The sequence below is a fragment of the Pogoniulus pusillus genome, chromosome 36, assembly GCF_015220805.1.
Source record: "Pogoniulus pusillus isolate bPogPus1 chromosome 36, bPogPus1.pri, whole genome shotgun sequence".
In the NCBI taxonomy this organism is placed as follows: Eukaryota; Metazoa; Chordata; class Aves; order Piciformes; family Lybiidae; genus Pogoniulus; species Pogoniulus pusillus.
Genome location: NC_087299.1, coordinates 2,100,911 through 2,114,733, shown reverse-complemented (window position 1 = coordinate 2,114,733; position 13,823 = coordinate 2,100,911). Strand labels below are relative to the sequence as shown.

At 63.4% G+C, this 13,823-nt stretch overlaps 2 protein-coding genes across 2 annotated transcripts; one reads left to right on the top strand and one right to left on the bottom strand.

The window, feature by feature from the left end:
* Positions 1-1,664: 1,664 nt before the first annotated feature.
* On the bottom strand, positions 1,665-10,428 carry LOC135190394 (chloride channel protein ClC-Kb-like). The gene is made up of 19 exons (XM_064171747.1): positions 10,320-10,428; positions 10,097-10,225; positions 9,861-9,989; positions 9,641-9,780; positions 9,451-9,528; positions 9,220-9,298; positions 9,002-9,127; positions 8,800-8,884; positions 7,949-8,050; positions 6,341-6,425; positions 6,087-6,254; positions 5,909-5,978; positions 4,559-4,669; positions 3,343-3,556; positions 2,529-2,662; positions 2,344-2,435; positions 2,178-2,261; positions 1,925-2,011; positions 1,665-1,836 (listed from the first exon to the last, which is right to left on the bottom strand). Exons 1-19 carry the CDS (start codon positions 10,426-10,428, stop codon positions 1,798-1,800), a joined length of 2,061 nt encoding a protein of 686 aa, XP_064027817.1. The 3' UTR covers positions 1,665-1,797.
* A 407-nt stretch (positions 10,429-10,835) lies between these two features.
* Positions 10,836-13,147, top strand: HSPB7 (heat shock protein family B (small) member 7). The gene is made up of 3 exons (XM_064171849.1): positions 10,836-11,149; positions 11,340-11,473; positions 12,635-13,147. Exons 1-3 carry the CDS (start codon positions 11,023-11,025, stop codon positions 12,818-12,820), a joined length of 447 nt encoding a protein of 148 aa, XP_064027919.1. The 5' UTR covers positions 10,836-11,022; the 3' UTR covers positions 12,821-13,147.
* Positions 13,148-13,823: the final 676 nt, after the last annotated feature.

Genomic DNA, 13,823 nt, shown 5'->3' with positions numbered 1-13,823 from the left:
AAGGCAAGAGAAGGGACTCTGTGTGCCCAAACCCATTGACAAAGGAGGAGGGGGAGTGGTGGGGGAGGGCAGCATCTCGCTGTGAACGCTGCTGTTTGAGTGGGTTTCAGGCTCGGTGGATGCCTCACTCGTGTGATGAGTTTGCCAGGCTCAGCCCTGTCACCACCCTTGGTGCTGGGTCAAAGTCCAGGAGCAGGCAGGGAGGAAGTGGTAGCCAGGGGGAGGGGGAGCAGACTGGATTCGGGTGCGTGGCTGCACCTGGCAGCAGCTTATCTCTGTTTGCCTATGGTGGGGCCGGATGAGGGTGTTGGGGAAACTGAGGCACAGGGCAAGCAGAGCCTTTGGGATGACCCCACACACACCCCCTGGCACCTGGCTGGGCTGTGGTGAGACCATGGGAGTGGGCATGGAGTGACAGCCGCAGATGGGGGCATCTCCTGTCCCCATGCCCCACTGAGCATCTCCCCCCGGGGCATGTGAGTGCTGTGGGCTCACCACCTTACAGCCTCCTCACTCTGCTCAGCACCCTCCATGGGCAGCCTGGGTGCTGTGCTTCCCCCTCCCCATGGTCTCATCATCCCACTGAGGACCCTCTGTGGGTGATGTGGGTGCTGTGACCCCCATGCCACAGGTGGCATGGGTGCTGTGGTCCCACCGCCCTATGGAGCACCCTCAACCCAGCAAGCACCCTCCACGAGTGCTGTGGACCCCTTCCACACAGTCCCACTCACCCCACTGAGCATCCTCCTTGCTCACTCTGCTCCCCCTCCCCATGTTCCTCACCCCACTGAGCATCCTCCTTGCTCACTCTGCTCCCCCTCCCCATGTTCCTCACCCCACTGAGCATCCTCCTTGCTCACTCTGCTCCCCCTCCCCATGTTCCTCACCCCACTGAGCATCCTCCATGGTCACTCTGCTCCCCCTCCCCATGTTCTTCATCCCATTAAGCTTCCTCCTTGCTCACTCTGCTTCCCCTCCCCATGTTCCTCACCCCACTGAGCATCCTCCATGGTCACTCTGCTCCCTCCTGCCATGTTCCTCACCTCACTGAGCATCCTCCATGGTCACTCTGGCTCCCTCTCCCCATGTTCCTCACCCCACTGAGCATCCTCCATGGTCACTCTGCTCCCTCCTGCCATGTTCCTCACCTCACTGAGCATCCTCCATGGTCACTCTGGCTCCCTCTCCCCATGTTCCTCACCCCACTGAGCACCCTCCATGGTCACTCTAGTTTCCCTCCCCATGTTCTTCACCCCACTGAGCACCCTCCATAGTCACTTTGGTTTCCCTCCCTACGTTCCTCACCCCACCGAGCACCCTTCATGAGGCAGATGAGTGCTGCAGCCCAACCCTGCTCCCAGCACCCATCCCAATGCCTCACCCATCTCCTGCCCCACTTTTGGGGTGTCTCCCTGGCGCTGACCCCACTTCACCTCTCCTTCAGCCGGGCCCGGGCACGCCTGCCTCACCCAACCCGTCCGCCAGGCTTAATTACCCCTGCGGGCTTCATTACGGCTCATTAGCGTCCGCCGCGCCCTGTGCTGCTCCCCCCACTCACCCCCCCCCCCCCCCTAAAAACCAATGCACCCCAGTTTGGGGGGCACTAAAGAGCTGTGATGGCTTAGTCCCCTCCCCCCCCCCCCCAGCACAAAACACTGCAGTAATTAAGGCTAATTATGTATTGATAATTACAGAGGGAGACGTCCAGGGCCGGGGGGGGGGCGGGGAGGGGGAGGGGAGGTGTCACAGAGACTCTTTCCAGGGGTGCCATCCCCAGGGCAGGGTCCCCAGAAGGCATCACTTGGGGTCGGCGAGCTGCTCGATCGCTGTCCGCAGCTGCGAGGGAAGAGAGGAGACACATTGAGGGGGGGGGGGGGGGTCTTGTCCCACCCTAGCGTCCCCTGCCCTGCGCCCCCCTCCTCACCTCCGCCCTGCTGACGGCTCCCACCAGCTGCCCGTAGCGGGTGACGAAGATGCGCTGCAGCTTCAGCAGCTCGAAGAGGTGATGCGCCTGGGGGAGGCGGCAGCGTGGGGACAGGTGGGGACAAAGCCACCCTGCTGCTGCGTCCCCTTCACCGCAGCACACCGCAGCTGCCGGGGGCGGGGGGGGTCCGGTGGCTCCCAGTCCCCTCAGGACATGTTTCCCATCCCGTCCCGCCCCCCCCTTCCCCCCAAACCTGGTGCAAGGAGGTCCACGGTGAGAGCTGGAGCATGATGGGCTCGATGATGCAGCTGTCCCCAAGGGTCCCTGCTGCGGCCAGCTTGGGGAAGGGGACAGGTGAATTTTGGGGTGGACAAACAGATTTTGGGGGGGTTCAGCAGGGTGCTCCCTCCCTCATTTACCTTCTCCCCTGGAGGTGCCTGGGGATGTTTGTGGCTCTGGAGGTAGGTGACCAGCTGGGCTCTGCTGATGGTGCCCACCAGTGTGGGTGACCCTGGAGGACAGGGACAAGCCCAGTGATGTCCCCTCACGGTCATGGTGATTCCAACCCCCCTCCCCCATCCCCATGCCATGTCCCTCATCCCACCTGTGCTCTCCACCACAGGGTATTCGGCATCAGCAGAGGCATCCAAGGCCACCAGCACCTCCTCAAAGCCATCACCCTTGGCCAAGGCCACCACCCGGCGCTGCATGAACTCCTCCACCACCACTCGGTAGGAGCTGGGGAGCCAGAAGAGCTCCGAACTTCCATCAAGGGAGAGGAGAGGAGGGGGGAGAGGCAGGGAGGAGGGAGAGGGGGAAGGAGGGAGAGGGAAGGGGGAGGGGGGGAGGTGGAGGGAGAGAGGGGGGTATGGAGGGTGAGGGAGAGGGAGGGGGAGAAGTAAGGGGGAGGGGAGGGGGAGGAGGGAGAGGGTGAGGATGGAGAGGGGGGAGGAGGGAGAGGGAGGAGGAGGGAGGGGAAAGGAGGGGGGAGGGATCGGGAAGGAGGGAGCAGGGAGGGAGGGGGAGGAAGAGAGAAGGGGAGGAGAGAGAGGGAGGGGGAGGGAGAGGGGAGGGGGAAGGAGGGAAAGAGGGAGAGGAGGAGGGAGAGGAGGAGGCAGAAGGGGAAGGGGCAGAGAGAGGGGGAGGGAGAGAGAGGAGGGCGGAAGGAGGGAGAGGCGAGGAGAGAGGAGGAAAGGAGAGAGAGAGAGAGGAAGGAGAGAGAGGGAGGGGGAAGATGGAGAGGGAGAGGGGGAGGAGGTGAGATAGGGGAGGGGGAGGGAGGGGAAGGGAGAGAGACAAGAGGAGGAGGGAGAGGGGAGAGGGAAAGGAGCAGGGAGAGAGGGGAAGAAGGAGGAGAAGGGAGGGGGAGAGGGAGGAGAAGGGAGGAGGAAGAGGGAGCGGGAGGAGGAGCGCCTTACGCCACGTGGCGGCTGCGGATGCGGGGCAGGTAGGGCAGCTTCTTGACGATGATGGTGCCCTCATAGAAGGAAGGTTGGTTCTTCTGGGTGATGGCGTTGGCCACCAGCACAGCCACCACCACGGGCAGGACGTGGCCCAGGTGCCCTGTGGCCTCGCACACCAGCAGCGCCGTGGACAGGGAGTAGGTGACGGAGCCTGAGAAGGCAGCGGCGCCTGGGCGGGGGAAGCAGACCGCGGGGGGGTCAGGAGAGCTCTGCCTGCTGGGGCGGCTCAGGTTGGGAGGGAGCTCAGAGCTCATCTACTGCACCCCCCGCCACGGGCAGGGACAGCTCTCAGCTGGACTCAGCTGCTCAAGGACCCATCCAGCCTGGCCTGGAACACCCGAGGGAGGAGGCAGCCACAGCCTCCCTGGGCAGCCTCTGCCAGGCTCTCACCACCCTCCCACTGAAGAGCTTCTTCCTCAGCTCCACTCTAACCCTGCTCTGCCTCAGCTCCAAACCATTGCCCTTGCCCTGCCTCCAGACCCCCTCAGCACAAGTCCCTCTGCAGCCTTCCTGCAGGATCCCTTCAGGCACTGGCAGCAGCTCTGAGCTGCCCCTGGAGCCTTCTCCTCTGCAGGCTGCACCCCCCCAGCTCCCTCAGCCTGTGCTCACAGCAGAGCTGCTCCAGCCCTGCCATCGCCTCTGTGGCCTCCTCTGGCCTCACTCCACAGCTCTGTGTCCTTCTGCTGCTGGGGACAGCAGCACTGGAGGCAGCACTGGAGCTGAGGTCTGAGCTGAGCAGAGCCAAGGGGCACAATGCCCTCTCCTGCCCTGCTGCCCACACTGCTCTGGCTGCAGCCCAGCTCACAGCTGCCTGCTGGGCTCCAGGAGGGCACTGCTGGCTCCTGGGGAGCCTCTCACCCCCAGGTCTCTTTCTTCAGGGCTGCTCCCAACCCACTCAGCACCCAGCCTGGATTTGTGCCTGGACCTGACCCAACCCAGCCACAGGCCCTTGCCCTTTATCTTGTTGCACCTCCTGCAGCTGGCACTGGCCCAACTTCTCCAGCCTGTCCAGACCCCTCTCGGTGCCATCCCTGCCCTGCAGCGAGCCCAGCTCACCTCACGGCGCCAGCAGCAGCCCTGCCGAGGTGCCTCACTGCCCACAGCACTGCCATGAGCAGTACCTCGCTGCCCCCACCACTGGCTGTGCCCCCACCCCAGGCACTGCACTCACCAGCCAGGGCGTAGCCAGAGGGGATGATGGGGTGCAGGGCCCCCTCCGAGCTGAGCCCCTGCGGGAAGAGCAGGGCCAGCACCTCCCCCAGCAAGCGCCCGATGGCAGCTCCTGCAAGCGGGGGTGGGGAGTGCAGGGCAAGGTGAGGGACCCCAGCACACACCCCCCCCCCCCCCCCACGGTGCAGCTGGAGGGGACCAACCTCCTGCAGAAGCTCTGGGTTGGGATGCCCCTCATGTGCACCCCCAGAATAGGGGTACCTCTCCCCCTTCCCTCCGGGCTGAATACAACTTCTGTACCCCCCCCCCCCAAACTGGATCTACCCCTCCTAGGTCAGGATACAGCCCTTGTACCCCCCTAGACTGGATGTACCCCCCCAAATTGGATGTACCCCCCAGGGCAGGACACAACCCCTGTACGCCCCCAGACTGAATATAACCCCCCCAGATTTGATGTACCCCCCAGGGCAGGACACAACCCCTGTTATACACCCCCCCCAGACAGGATATAACCCCCCCAAGACTGGATGTACCCCCCCAAATTGGATGTATGCCCTCAGGGCAGGACACAACCCCTGTACACCCCCAGACTGAATATAACCCCCCCAGATTGGATGTACCCCCCAGGGCAGGACACAACCCCTGTTATACACCCCCCCCAGACAGGATATAACCCCCCCCCAAGACTGGATGTACCCCCCAGGGCAGGATACAACCCCTGCACCCCCCAGACTGCATGCACCCCCACCCCTGGGGCATAATGCAACCCCTGTACACCCCCAGACTGGATGTACCACCCCAAAATTGGATGTACCCCCCCAGGGCAGGACACAACCTCTGTACCTCCCCAAATTGGGTGCTCCCCCCAGGGCAGGACACAACCCCTGTACCCCCCCCCCCCCCCAGACTGAATATAACCCCCCCAGATTGGATGTATCCCCCAGGGCAGGACACAACCCCTGTTGTACCCACCCCCCCCCAGACTGGATGTACCCCCTCAGGGCAGGACACAACTCCTGTACCCCCCCAGACTGGGTGAACCACCCCAGGGCAGGACACAACCCCTGTTGTCCCCCCCCCCCCCCCCAGACTGGATATAACCCCCCCAAGACTGGATGCACCCCCACCCCAGGGAAAGACACAACCCCTGTACCCCCCCCAGACTGGATGTACCACCCCAAATTGGATGTGCCCCCCCATGGCAGGACACAACCCCTGTACCCCCCCCCAGACTGCATGTACCCCCCCCCCCCAGGACAGGATACAACCCCTGCACCCCCCAGACTGCATGCACCCCCAGGGCAGGACACCACCCATGTACCCCCCCAGGCCTTGTTGCCCCCAGACTCACCATAGATGAAGATGGGCATGAAGTAGCCTGCGGGCAGGGGCAGAGTGGTGGCCAGGATCAGCATCCAGAACTGGGGGGGGGAAGTCATCCCCATGGGCACCACCACCTCAGGGTGGGCACTGGGGGCACCACCTTGGGCTGGGGGGGGGGGAGGGCAGCTGGAGGGGGCCCTGGTTACCTTCATCACCAGGAAGAAGGCCAAGGTGCCGAAGATGGTGGCGGAGGGGTGGTACCAGTCCTGCCAGAGGTCCGTGCCCGGGGGCTGTGCCAGCAGGGTGGCATTGGGGACCTGCGTGCCCCAGGTGCGGCTGTCGAAGAGGGAGGTGAGATACTCCTTCATGGTGAGCTGGAAGGACAGACAGACCCCCCCTGAGCGCCTGCTGGGATGCACCGAGGGGGCCCCGGGGGGGGATGTGTGTGCCCCCCACTCACCCTGGATGCCATCAGCCTGCCCAGCCCAGGCGGGAAGGTGATGGAGGCCAAGAGCAGCACCACCAGCGCCGAGTAGATGGGTTTGCTGCGGGAGGGGAGGGGCATGGGCAGGGGCACGGACAGCCTGCCTGGGCGGGCACAGGGATGCCCAGGGTGGGTGTGGGGGACATGTCTGGGCACCCAGGACGTACGGGGTGGAGGTGCAGGGTGCGTGGGGTGGGCACACAGACACCCAGGGTGCGGGGGGTGGACATACAGGGTGCACCAGGGTGGGCACAGGGGGCATACAGGAAGGTCCAGGGTGCATGGGGTGGACATACAGGGTGGGCATGGAGGGGGCATGAGGGGCATACAGGAAGGTTCAGGGTGCATGGGATGGACACACAGACACCCAGGGTGCATGGGATGGACACACAGACACCCAGGATGGATGGGGTGGACATGGAAGGTGCACCAGGGTGGGTACAGGGGGCACACAGGAAGGTCCAGGGTGCATGGGGTGGACATACAGGGTGCGCCAGGGTGGGCACAGAGGGGGCACGGGGGGCACAAAGGAAGGCCCAGGGTACATGGGGTGGACATGAAAGGTGCACCAGGGTGGGTACAGGGGGCACACAGGAAGGTCCAGGGTGCATGTGGTGGACATACAGGGTGCACCAGGGTGGGCACAGAGGGGGCATGAGGGGCATACAGGAAGGCCCAGGGTGCACAGGATGGACATATGGACATGTGTGGTGGATGGGGTGGAGGTGCAGGGGACATAGGGGTGCACAGGGTGGACATACAGACACCCAGGGTACGTGGGGTGGACAGACAGACATGCAGAGGGTGCATGGGGTGGGCACATGGGCACTGAAAGCTCACGAGCTGGACCTGCAAGGTGTGTGAGGTGGACATAAGGACACTTAGGGTGCAGGGGATGGACATATGGACACTTGGAGTAAGTGTGGGGGGCACAGGGACAGCCAGGGAGCATGGGGCTGAAGCACAGGGGGCAGGGTGGGGGCACAGGGACAGCCAGGGTGTGTGGGGCTGGGGCATAGGGTGCAGGGTGGGGGCACAGGGACACCCAGGGTGCGTGGGGCTGAAGCACAGGGTGCAGGGTGGGGGCACAGGGACACCCAGGGTGCATGGGGCTGGAGCACAGGGTACAGGGTGGGGGCACAGGGACAGCCAGGGTGCGTGGGGCTGAAGCACAGGGGGCAGGGTGGGGGCACAGGGACACCCAGGGTGCGTGGGGCTGAAGCACAGGGGGCAGGGTGGGGGCACAGGGACACCCAGGGTGTGTGGGGCTGGAGCACAGGGGGCAGGGTGGGGGCACAGGGACAGCCAGGGTGCGTGGGGCTGGAGCACAGGGGGCAGGGTGGGGGCACAGGGACAGCCAGGGTGCATGGGGCTGGAGCACAGGGGGCAGGGTGGGGGCACAGGGACAGCCAGGGTGCGTGGGGCTGGAGCACAGGGGGCAGGGTGGGGGCACAGGGACACCCAGGGTGTGTGGTGGGGACACAGGCACTGCACGGGGAGGGCCACAGAGGGCCATGCAGGCGGCAGGAAGGCACAGGGTGCGGGCAGACGGACAGAGGGACGGCCGGAGGGTCCGGTACGCACTCGGTGGCCAGCAGCCTGGCCGTCAGCCGCTTCTCCTTGACGGCGCCCAGCAGCCAGCGCTGGCAGAAGAGGTAGCAGCAGCCCAGCAGCCCGCAGATGGCCCTGCGAGGAGAGCAGGCAGGGTACGGGCAGGGAGGTGGCAGGGGTAAAGGTACAGGTATGGGCAGAGGCACAAGTAGGGGTACAGGCAGGGTGTGAGAGGGGTAGAGGCAGGAGTATGGGCAGGGTACAGGCAGGGGTAGAGGCAGGGATATGGGCAGGGGTACAGGTGGGATGTGGCAGAGGTGTGGGCAGGGTACAGGCAGGGGTAGAGGCAGGGTGTGGCACGGATATGGGCAGAGGTATGAGTAGGATATGGGCAGGGGTATGGGCAGGGTACAGGCAGGGGTATGGGAGGAGTGTGGCATGGATATGGGCAGGGGTATGGGAGAGGTGTGGGCAGGGTAGGGGCAGGAGTATGGGCAGGGTACAGGCAGGGGTATGGGAGGGGTGTGGCATGGATATGAGCAGGGGTATGGGAGGGGTGTGGGCAGGGTACAGTTAGGTGTATGGGCAGGGTGTGGCATGGACATGGGCATGGATATGGGCAGGAGTGTGGGCAGGGTACAGGCAGGGATATGGGCAGAGGTATGGACAGAGGCACAGGCAGGGGTACGGGCAGGGGTACAGGCAAGGTGTGTCAGGGACGTGGTCGGGGTGCAGCAAGGTCTAAGTAGAGTACAGGCGGGGGTATGGCAGGGGGTATGGGCAGGGTACAGGTAGGGGTACAGGCAGAGGTAGGGCAGGGTTACGGGCAGGAGCATGAGCAGGGTAGGGGCACAGGCAGGGCTGCGGTAGGGCCCCCCCCGTACCCCAGGATGGCAAAGAAAAAGGTCTCCAGCAGGTCAAAGGGAAAATCAATCTGCAGGTCGCTCTTAAACACCGCCACGATGGTTTCTGCCAGCGGGGAGGGAGGGGAGCAGAGAAATAAACGCAGGGTTTGGGGGGGGGGTGAGCACCCCAAAAACGCGGGGGAGGGGGTTCGAGGAGGGTGGGGGCGAATCCTCTCCTTGCCTTGCTCGCTGTTGAAGACGGCGAGCAGGCGGAACACGAAGGCGCTGCAGGTGGCAGCGAAGAAGCCTCGCCAGTAATCGCGGACTGCGAAGTGCGACGACATCACCTCCACGCTGAAGAGCACCCCTGGAAAGGCGGGGTGGGGGGGTGGGGGGGGGAGTTGTCCTTTAGAGGAAGGGTTGGAGGTCCCCAGGGTGGGAGCAGGGGGCTGCGCTCACCGCTAATGGGTGCCCCGAACACCGAAGCGACGCCGGCGGCTTGGGCTGCCACCAGCATCTCGTACTGCTTGACCTTGTTCTGTGGGTAGAAGGGGGGTGTGTGTCATAACCCGCATTTGGGGGGTGGAGGGGCTAAAGTTAAATCCTCCCTCCCCCCAATTTTGGGTGGGAAAACGCCCCCCTTTTGTCGTCTTTAGCTTTTTTGGGGGGGGAGGAGGGCAGCTTCCCCACCTCGTACTCCCTGGTGACTGAGGTCCTCATCTTCCCCAGGTACGCCGCAGCCATGGCAGAGAGGTGGACGAAGGGACCCTGGGTGCCGACACACGGCGCTGAGCGCTGTTCCCTTCGCCACCACCGTCGCGGTGCCAACCGAAACCACTGGTGGTGCCGGGAGCTGGGGTCCTGGGGGGGGATCGCTCACCAATTTGCCGAGGAAAACGGTGCTGCCACAGGCCAGGGTGCAGGTCAAGCCCACCACCTTGGCTCCGAAGTTCTGGATGGACAGGTAGTCCTCCAGCACCACGCCCGTCAGGATGGTCTTCAGCTCTGGGATGCCAGAGCCTAGAGAGGTGGAGGTCAACTTTTAGGGGGGGTCTCTACACTTGTGGGGAGCTGGGGAGGTTGGGGTGCTGCCACCTCACCTCCCGAGTGCGGGGTGATGCTTTGGGCGAAGCCGGTGGAGAAGGCAGCCAGCGCCACGGGGTATATGGTCCACGAGAGGTACTTGAGCACCAACATGTCACCGACCTCTTGGTAAAGCCACCGATGGGCTGGAGGAGAAGCATCAGGAGGGGAGATGCTTCCACCACTCGCCATAAGACTCCCTCCCCCCCTCCCCCCTCCCCCAAACAGCGGGCAAAGCTCCCCCCCGGTTTACCCTCATAGAGCCTGAAGACGAGGATGTCCATCATGAAGCTGATGGTGGCCATGAGGACCCCCAGGATGAAGAGGAAATACCAATCCTCCCCAACACGGAAAAGCTGCCTCTTCACCCACTCCAGGCAAACTGCAAGGGGAGGGTTAATGGGGTGCTGACACCCCCCCCCCCAGTAAAAACCCACGTCCCCAAGTTCCCCTTGCCTGGATGTGGGGGGTCTCACCTTGGAGCCTCTTCCTGGCTTTGGGGCAGGGTCTCCATCTCTTCTCCACCACCAACACCCTCTCCTCATCCTTCTCCCCTCGTAGCCCCCCAGGGGCAGGGTGCTGCATCCTGGAGATGTTTTTTTTGGGGGGGAAGGGGGGGGGGGGGTCAGGACTCCTTCCTTTTTTCAGCACCCCCTCACTGATCCTCCCACCTCAGCCTCCGCCGTGGGACTGCGTTTGCGAACCGAGCTCATTAAAAACGACCTTGACGAAGCCACCAGGGGACCCGCCGGGGCCGGAGCGAGCCGGGTTTCCCTCCGCACACCTTTCACCACCTCCCAGCTCCCAGTCCCCAGGGCGGGGGGGGGGGGCGGGGGGGGAGAGGTATTTAATAAGCATTTTCATTAATTCCCGTTCTTATTCCTTAAGAGCAGGCAGGAACACCGGCACCGCATTCCAGGGCGTTGAGGCGGGGAACGGAGAGGGGAGGGATGGGGGGGGGGGAAATTTCCACCAGTCTCCGGCGCAAGACCTAAATTTAGCCTCTTTTACGAGAGGGTTGGCAGGCGGCCGGCAGCCCCGGCGAGGCTTTAAAAAGCTCACCCAGCCTCCCCGGGCCCAAACAGCCCTGCCTCGGCGGGAGGAGGACGAGGGAAGGGGGCTTTGCTCTTCCTCCCCAGCGGGAGCTGGGGCTGGCCGGCGGCAGGTGGGCAGCGGTGGATGAAGCTGAGGTCCGAGGCTGCTTTCCGCTCCCAGCGCAGCTTTCAGCACTCGGCAGCGCCCGCCGGCACCATGGAACTTTTTGGGAGCTTCGTCCGCCCCCGCGGAGAGACTTTGGGGTTCTCAGGTGAGTTTTGAAGGGGAAAACAGGTTATTTTTTAGGGAGGGGGTGGTGATGCCTCCTCAGCTCCTGCGCTGGCACACCCCTCTCCTCCCTGTCCTGGAGCTGTTCAGGGAAGATCCCCACCAAAACAAAAGGAGTTTAGGGGGGAGCCCAACTGAAACTGTGACACCCCCCACACACACCCCTCCTGCAGCTCGTCCTGGCAGCACTGGCACAGTGAAGACCTTGGGCAACACCTATCAGTTCACGGTGGATGTCAGCGACTTTGCCCCCGAGGACATCATCGTCACCACCTCCAACAACCAGATCGAGGTGCATGCTGAGAAGGTTGGTGCTCCCTCCCTCCCCACTCACCCCCAAACTCAGGGGGACCCCAAAATCCACCCGTGCTCCCACCCAAACTCCTAACAGCCTCACCCATAACCCACCTATGCTCCCACCCAAACTCCTAACAGCCCCCAGCCATAACCCACCTATGCTCCCACCCAGACTCCTAACAGCCCCCAGCCATAACCCACCCGTGCTCCCACCCAAACTCCTAACAGCCCCCAGCCATAACCCACCTATGCTCCCACCCAGACTCCTAACAGCCCCCAGCCATAACCCACCCGTGCTCCCACCCAGACTCCTAACAGCCCCCAGCCATAACCCACCCGTGCTCCCACCCAGACTCCTAACAGCCTCACCCATAACCCACCCGTGCTCCCACCCAAACTCCTAACAGCCTCACCCATAACCCACCCGTGCTCCTACCCAAACTCCTAACAGCCCCCAGCCAGAACCCACCCATGCTCCCACCCAAACTCCTAACAGCCTCACCCATAACCCACCCGTGCTTCCACCCAGACTCCTAACAGCCCCCAGCCATAACCCACTCATGCTCCCACCCAGACTCCTAACAGCCCCCAGCCATAACCCACTCGTGCTCCCACCCAGACTCCTAACAGCCCTGGCCATAACCCACCCGTGCTCCCACCCAGACTCCTAACAGCCCTGGCCATAACCCACTCGTGCTCCCACCCAGACTCCTAACAGCCCTGGCCATAACCCACTCGTGCTCCCACCCAGACTCCTAACAGCCCTGGCCATAACCCACCCGTGCTCCCACCCAGACTCCTAACAGCCCTGGCCATAACCCACTCGTGCTCCCACCCAGACTCCTAACAGCCCTGGCCATAACCCACTCGTGCTCCCACCCAGACTCCTAACACCTCATCCATGACCCTGCTAGGCTTTAATTCACCATTTCCTCCTCTTCTCATCCCAAAGCCCATGGGACCCAATAAAGTTGCCTCCTGTAATCATCCTTCTCCCGGGGGGGTGGCAACCACAAAAAGCACCTTTGTCCCCCCACTGGTGTCACCCCCATCCCTCAGGGAGATAAATATTGTCACCATACACAAGGTGTGACCCAAGGCCAGGGAACAACGAGCCTCCATCCTACTTGCACCCTAAAGTTGCCCTTTCTCCCCCGTTTTGCTCACCCAGCTGGCCACGGATGGCACCGTCATGAACACCTTCACCCACAAATGCCAGCTGCCTGACGACGTGGACCCCACATCGGTGTCATCCTCGCTGGGAGATGATGGCACATTGACCATCCGGGCTCAGAGGCAGCCTGCCAGGCACACTGAGCATGTCCAGCAAACCTTCCGGACTGAGATCAAGATCTGAGGGCTCCGGGAGGGTCCTTTCCCGCCCCCCTCCTCCCTTTCCCTTCTTAATCGTTCGGGGTGACTTGGGAAGAAGGCGCGATGTAGGGCAGGGAACGCTCCTCCGCGGGGGCAGACCCACGCCCAAGGCTGGCACGGAGAGATGCATCCTGGAGGAGCTCCAGAGGGGAGTCCTGGCTGCCGGCTCCGGTGGTTTTCAACTGGTGAGGATTGATGGGGAGGATGCAGCGTTCCAAGAGCCCCGCCAGGAGCGCGGGATCCCTTCCCGAGCCTCTGCCGGAGCCCTGCTCTGTATATACAGCTTGTGATAAATTATTGACAGCGCCTGGCTGCTGCGCCTCCTCCTTCTCATCTTTTCTGGATGCTTTTGCTTCCCCCCTCCCCAGAAAAGAGCTGCGGGTTCAGCCCTGAGGGCTACCTCCATAAAGGGGCTCCTCCTTCCCGACAAAGCCACGGGCGAGGAGCCGCCCCAGCTCCCCTCGGGTGCCCACGGCCCCGTTTATTTCCAGCCCGGGGTGACTCATTCCTTCCCCGCCGCTCTATTTCAGAGCCATTCCCTCAGCTGTTCGGCCGCTGGCCCACCTGGAAGATCACCAAATCCTCCTCCTCCTCCTCCCCTTGCCCACCCTCACCCATCACCCTCAGGGCTGGCATCGGCCAGGACGATGGTGCCGGCCTGGCTGCCAAAGGCAGTGGCATCATTTCGAGGGGCTCAAAATGCCCTGCCGAGGGCCCGGCCCCATCTCCCTGTGTATACAAACAACAGCCAAGCGCCTGCCCGGGGCCAGCGGCTGTTTATAGCTGCCACACAGCACCCAGCTCGTGTTGCTGCTCCAGCACCGAGGTCACCTCGTCCTCGGCTGTCCCCTAACGCCTCGTGCCTCGTGTTAAAACACCTGCAGCGTGGGGACGCATGGAAACGCAGGTGGCTCCTCCAGCATCTCCTCCCGAGTGGCCTCTTGGCACTTGGGGCACTCCCTGCTGCGGGAGGCAGAAAATCAACC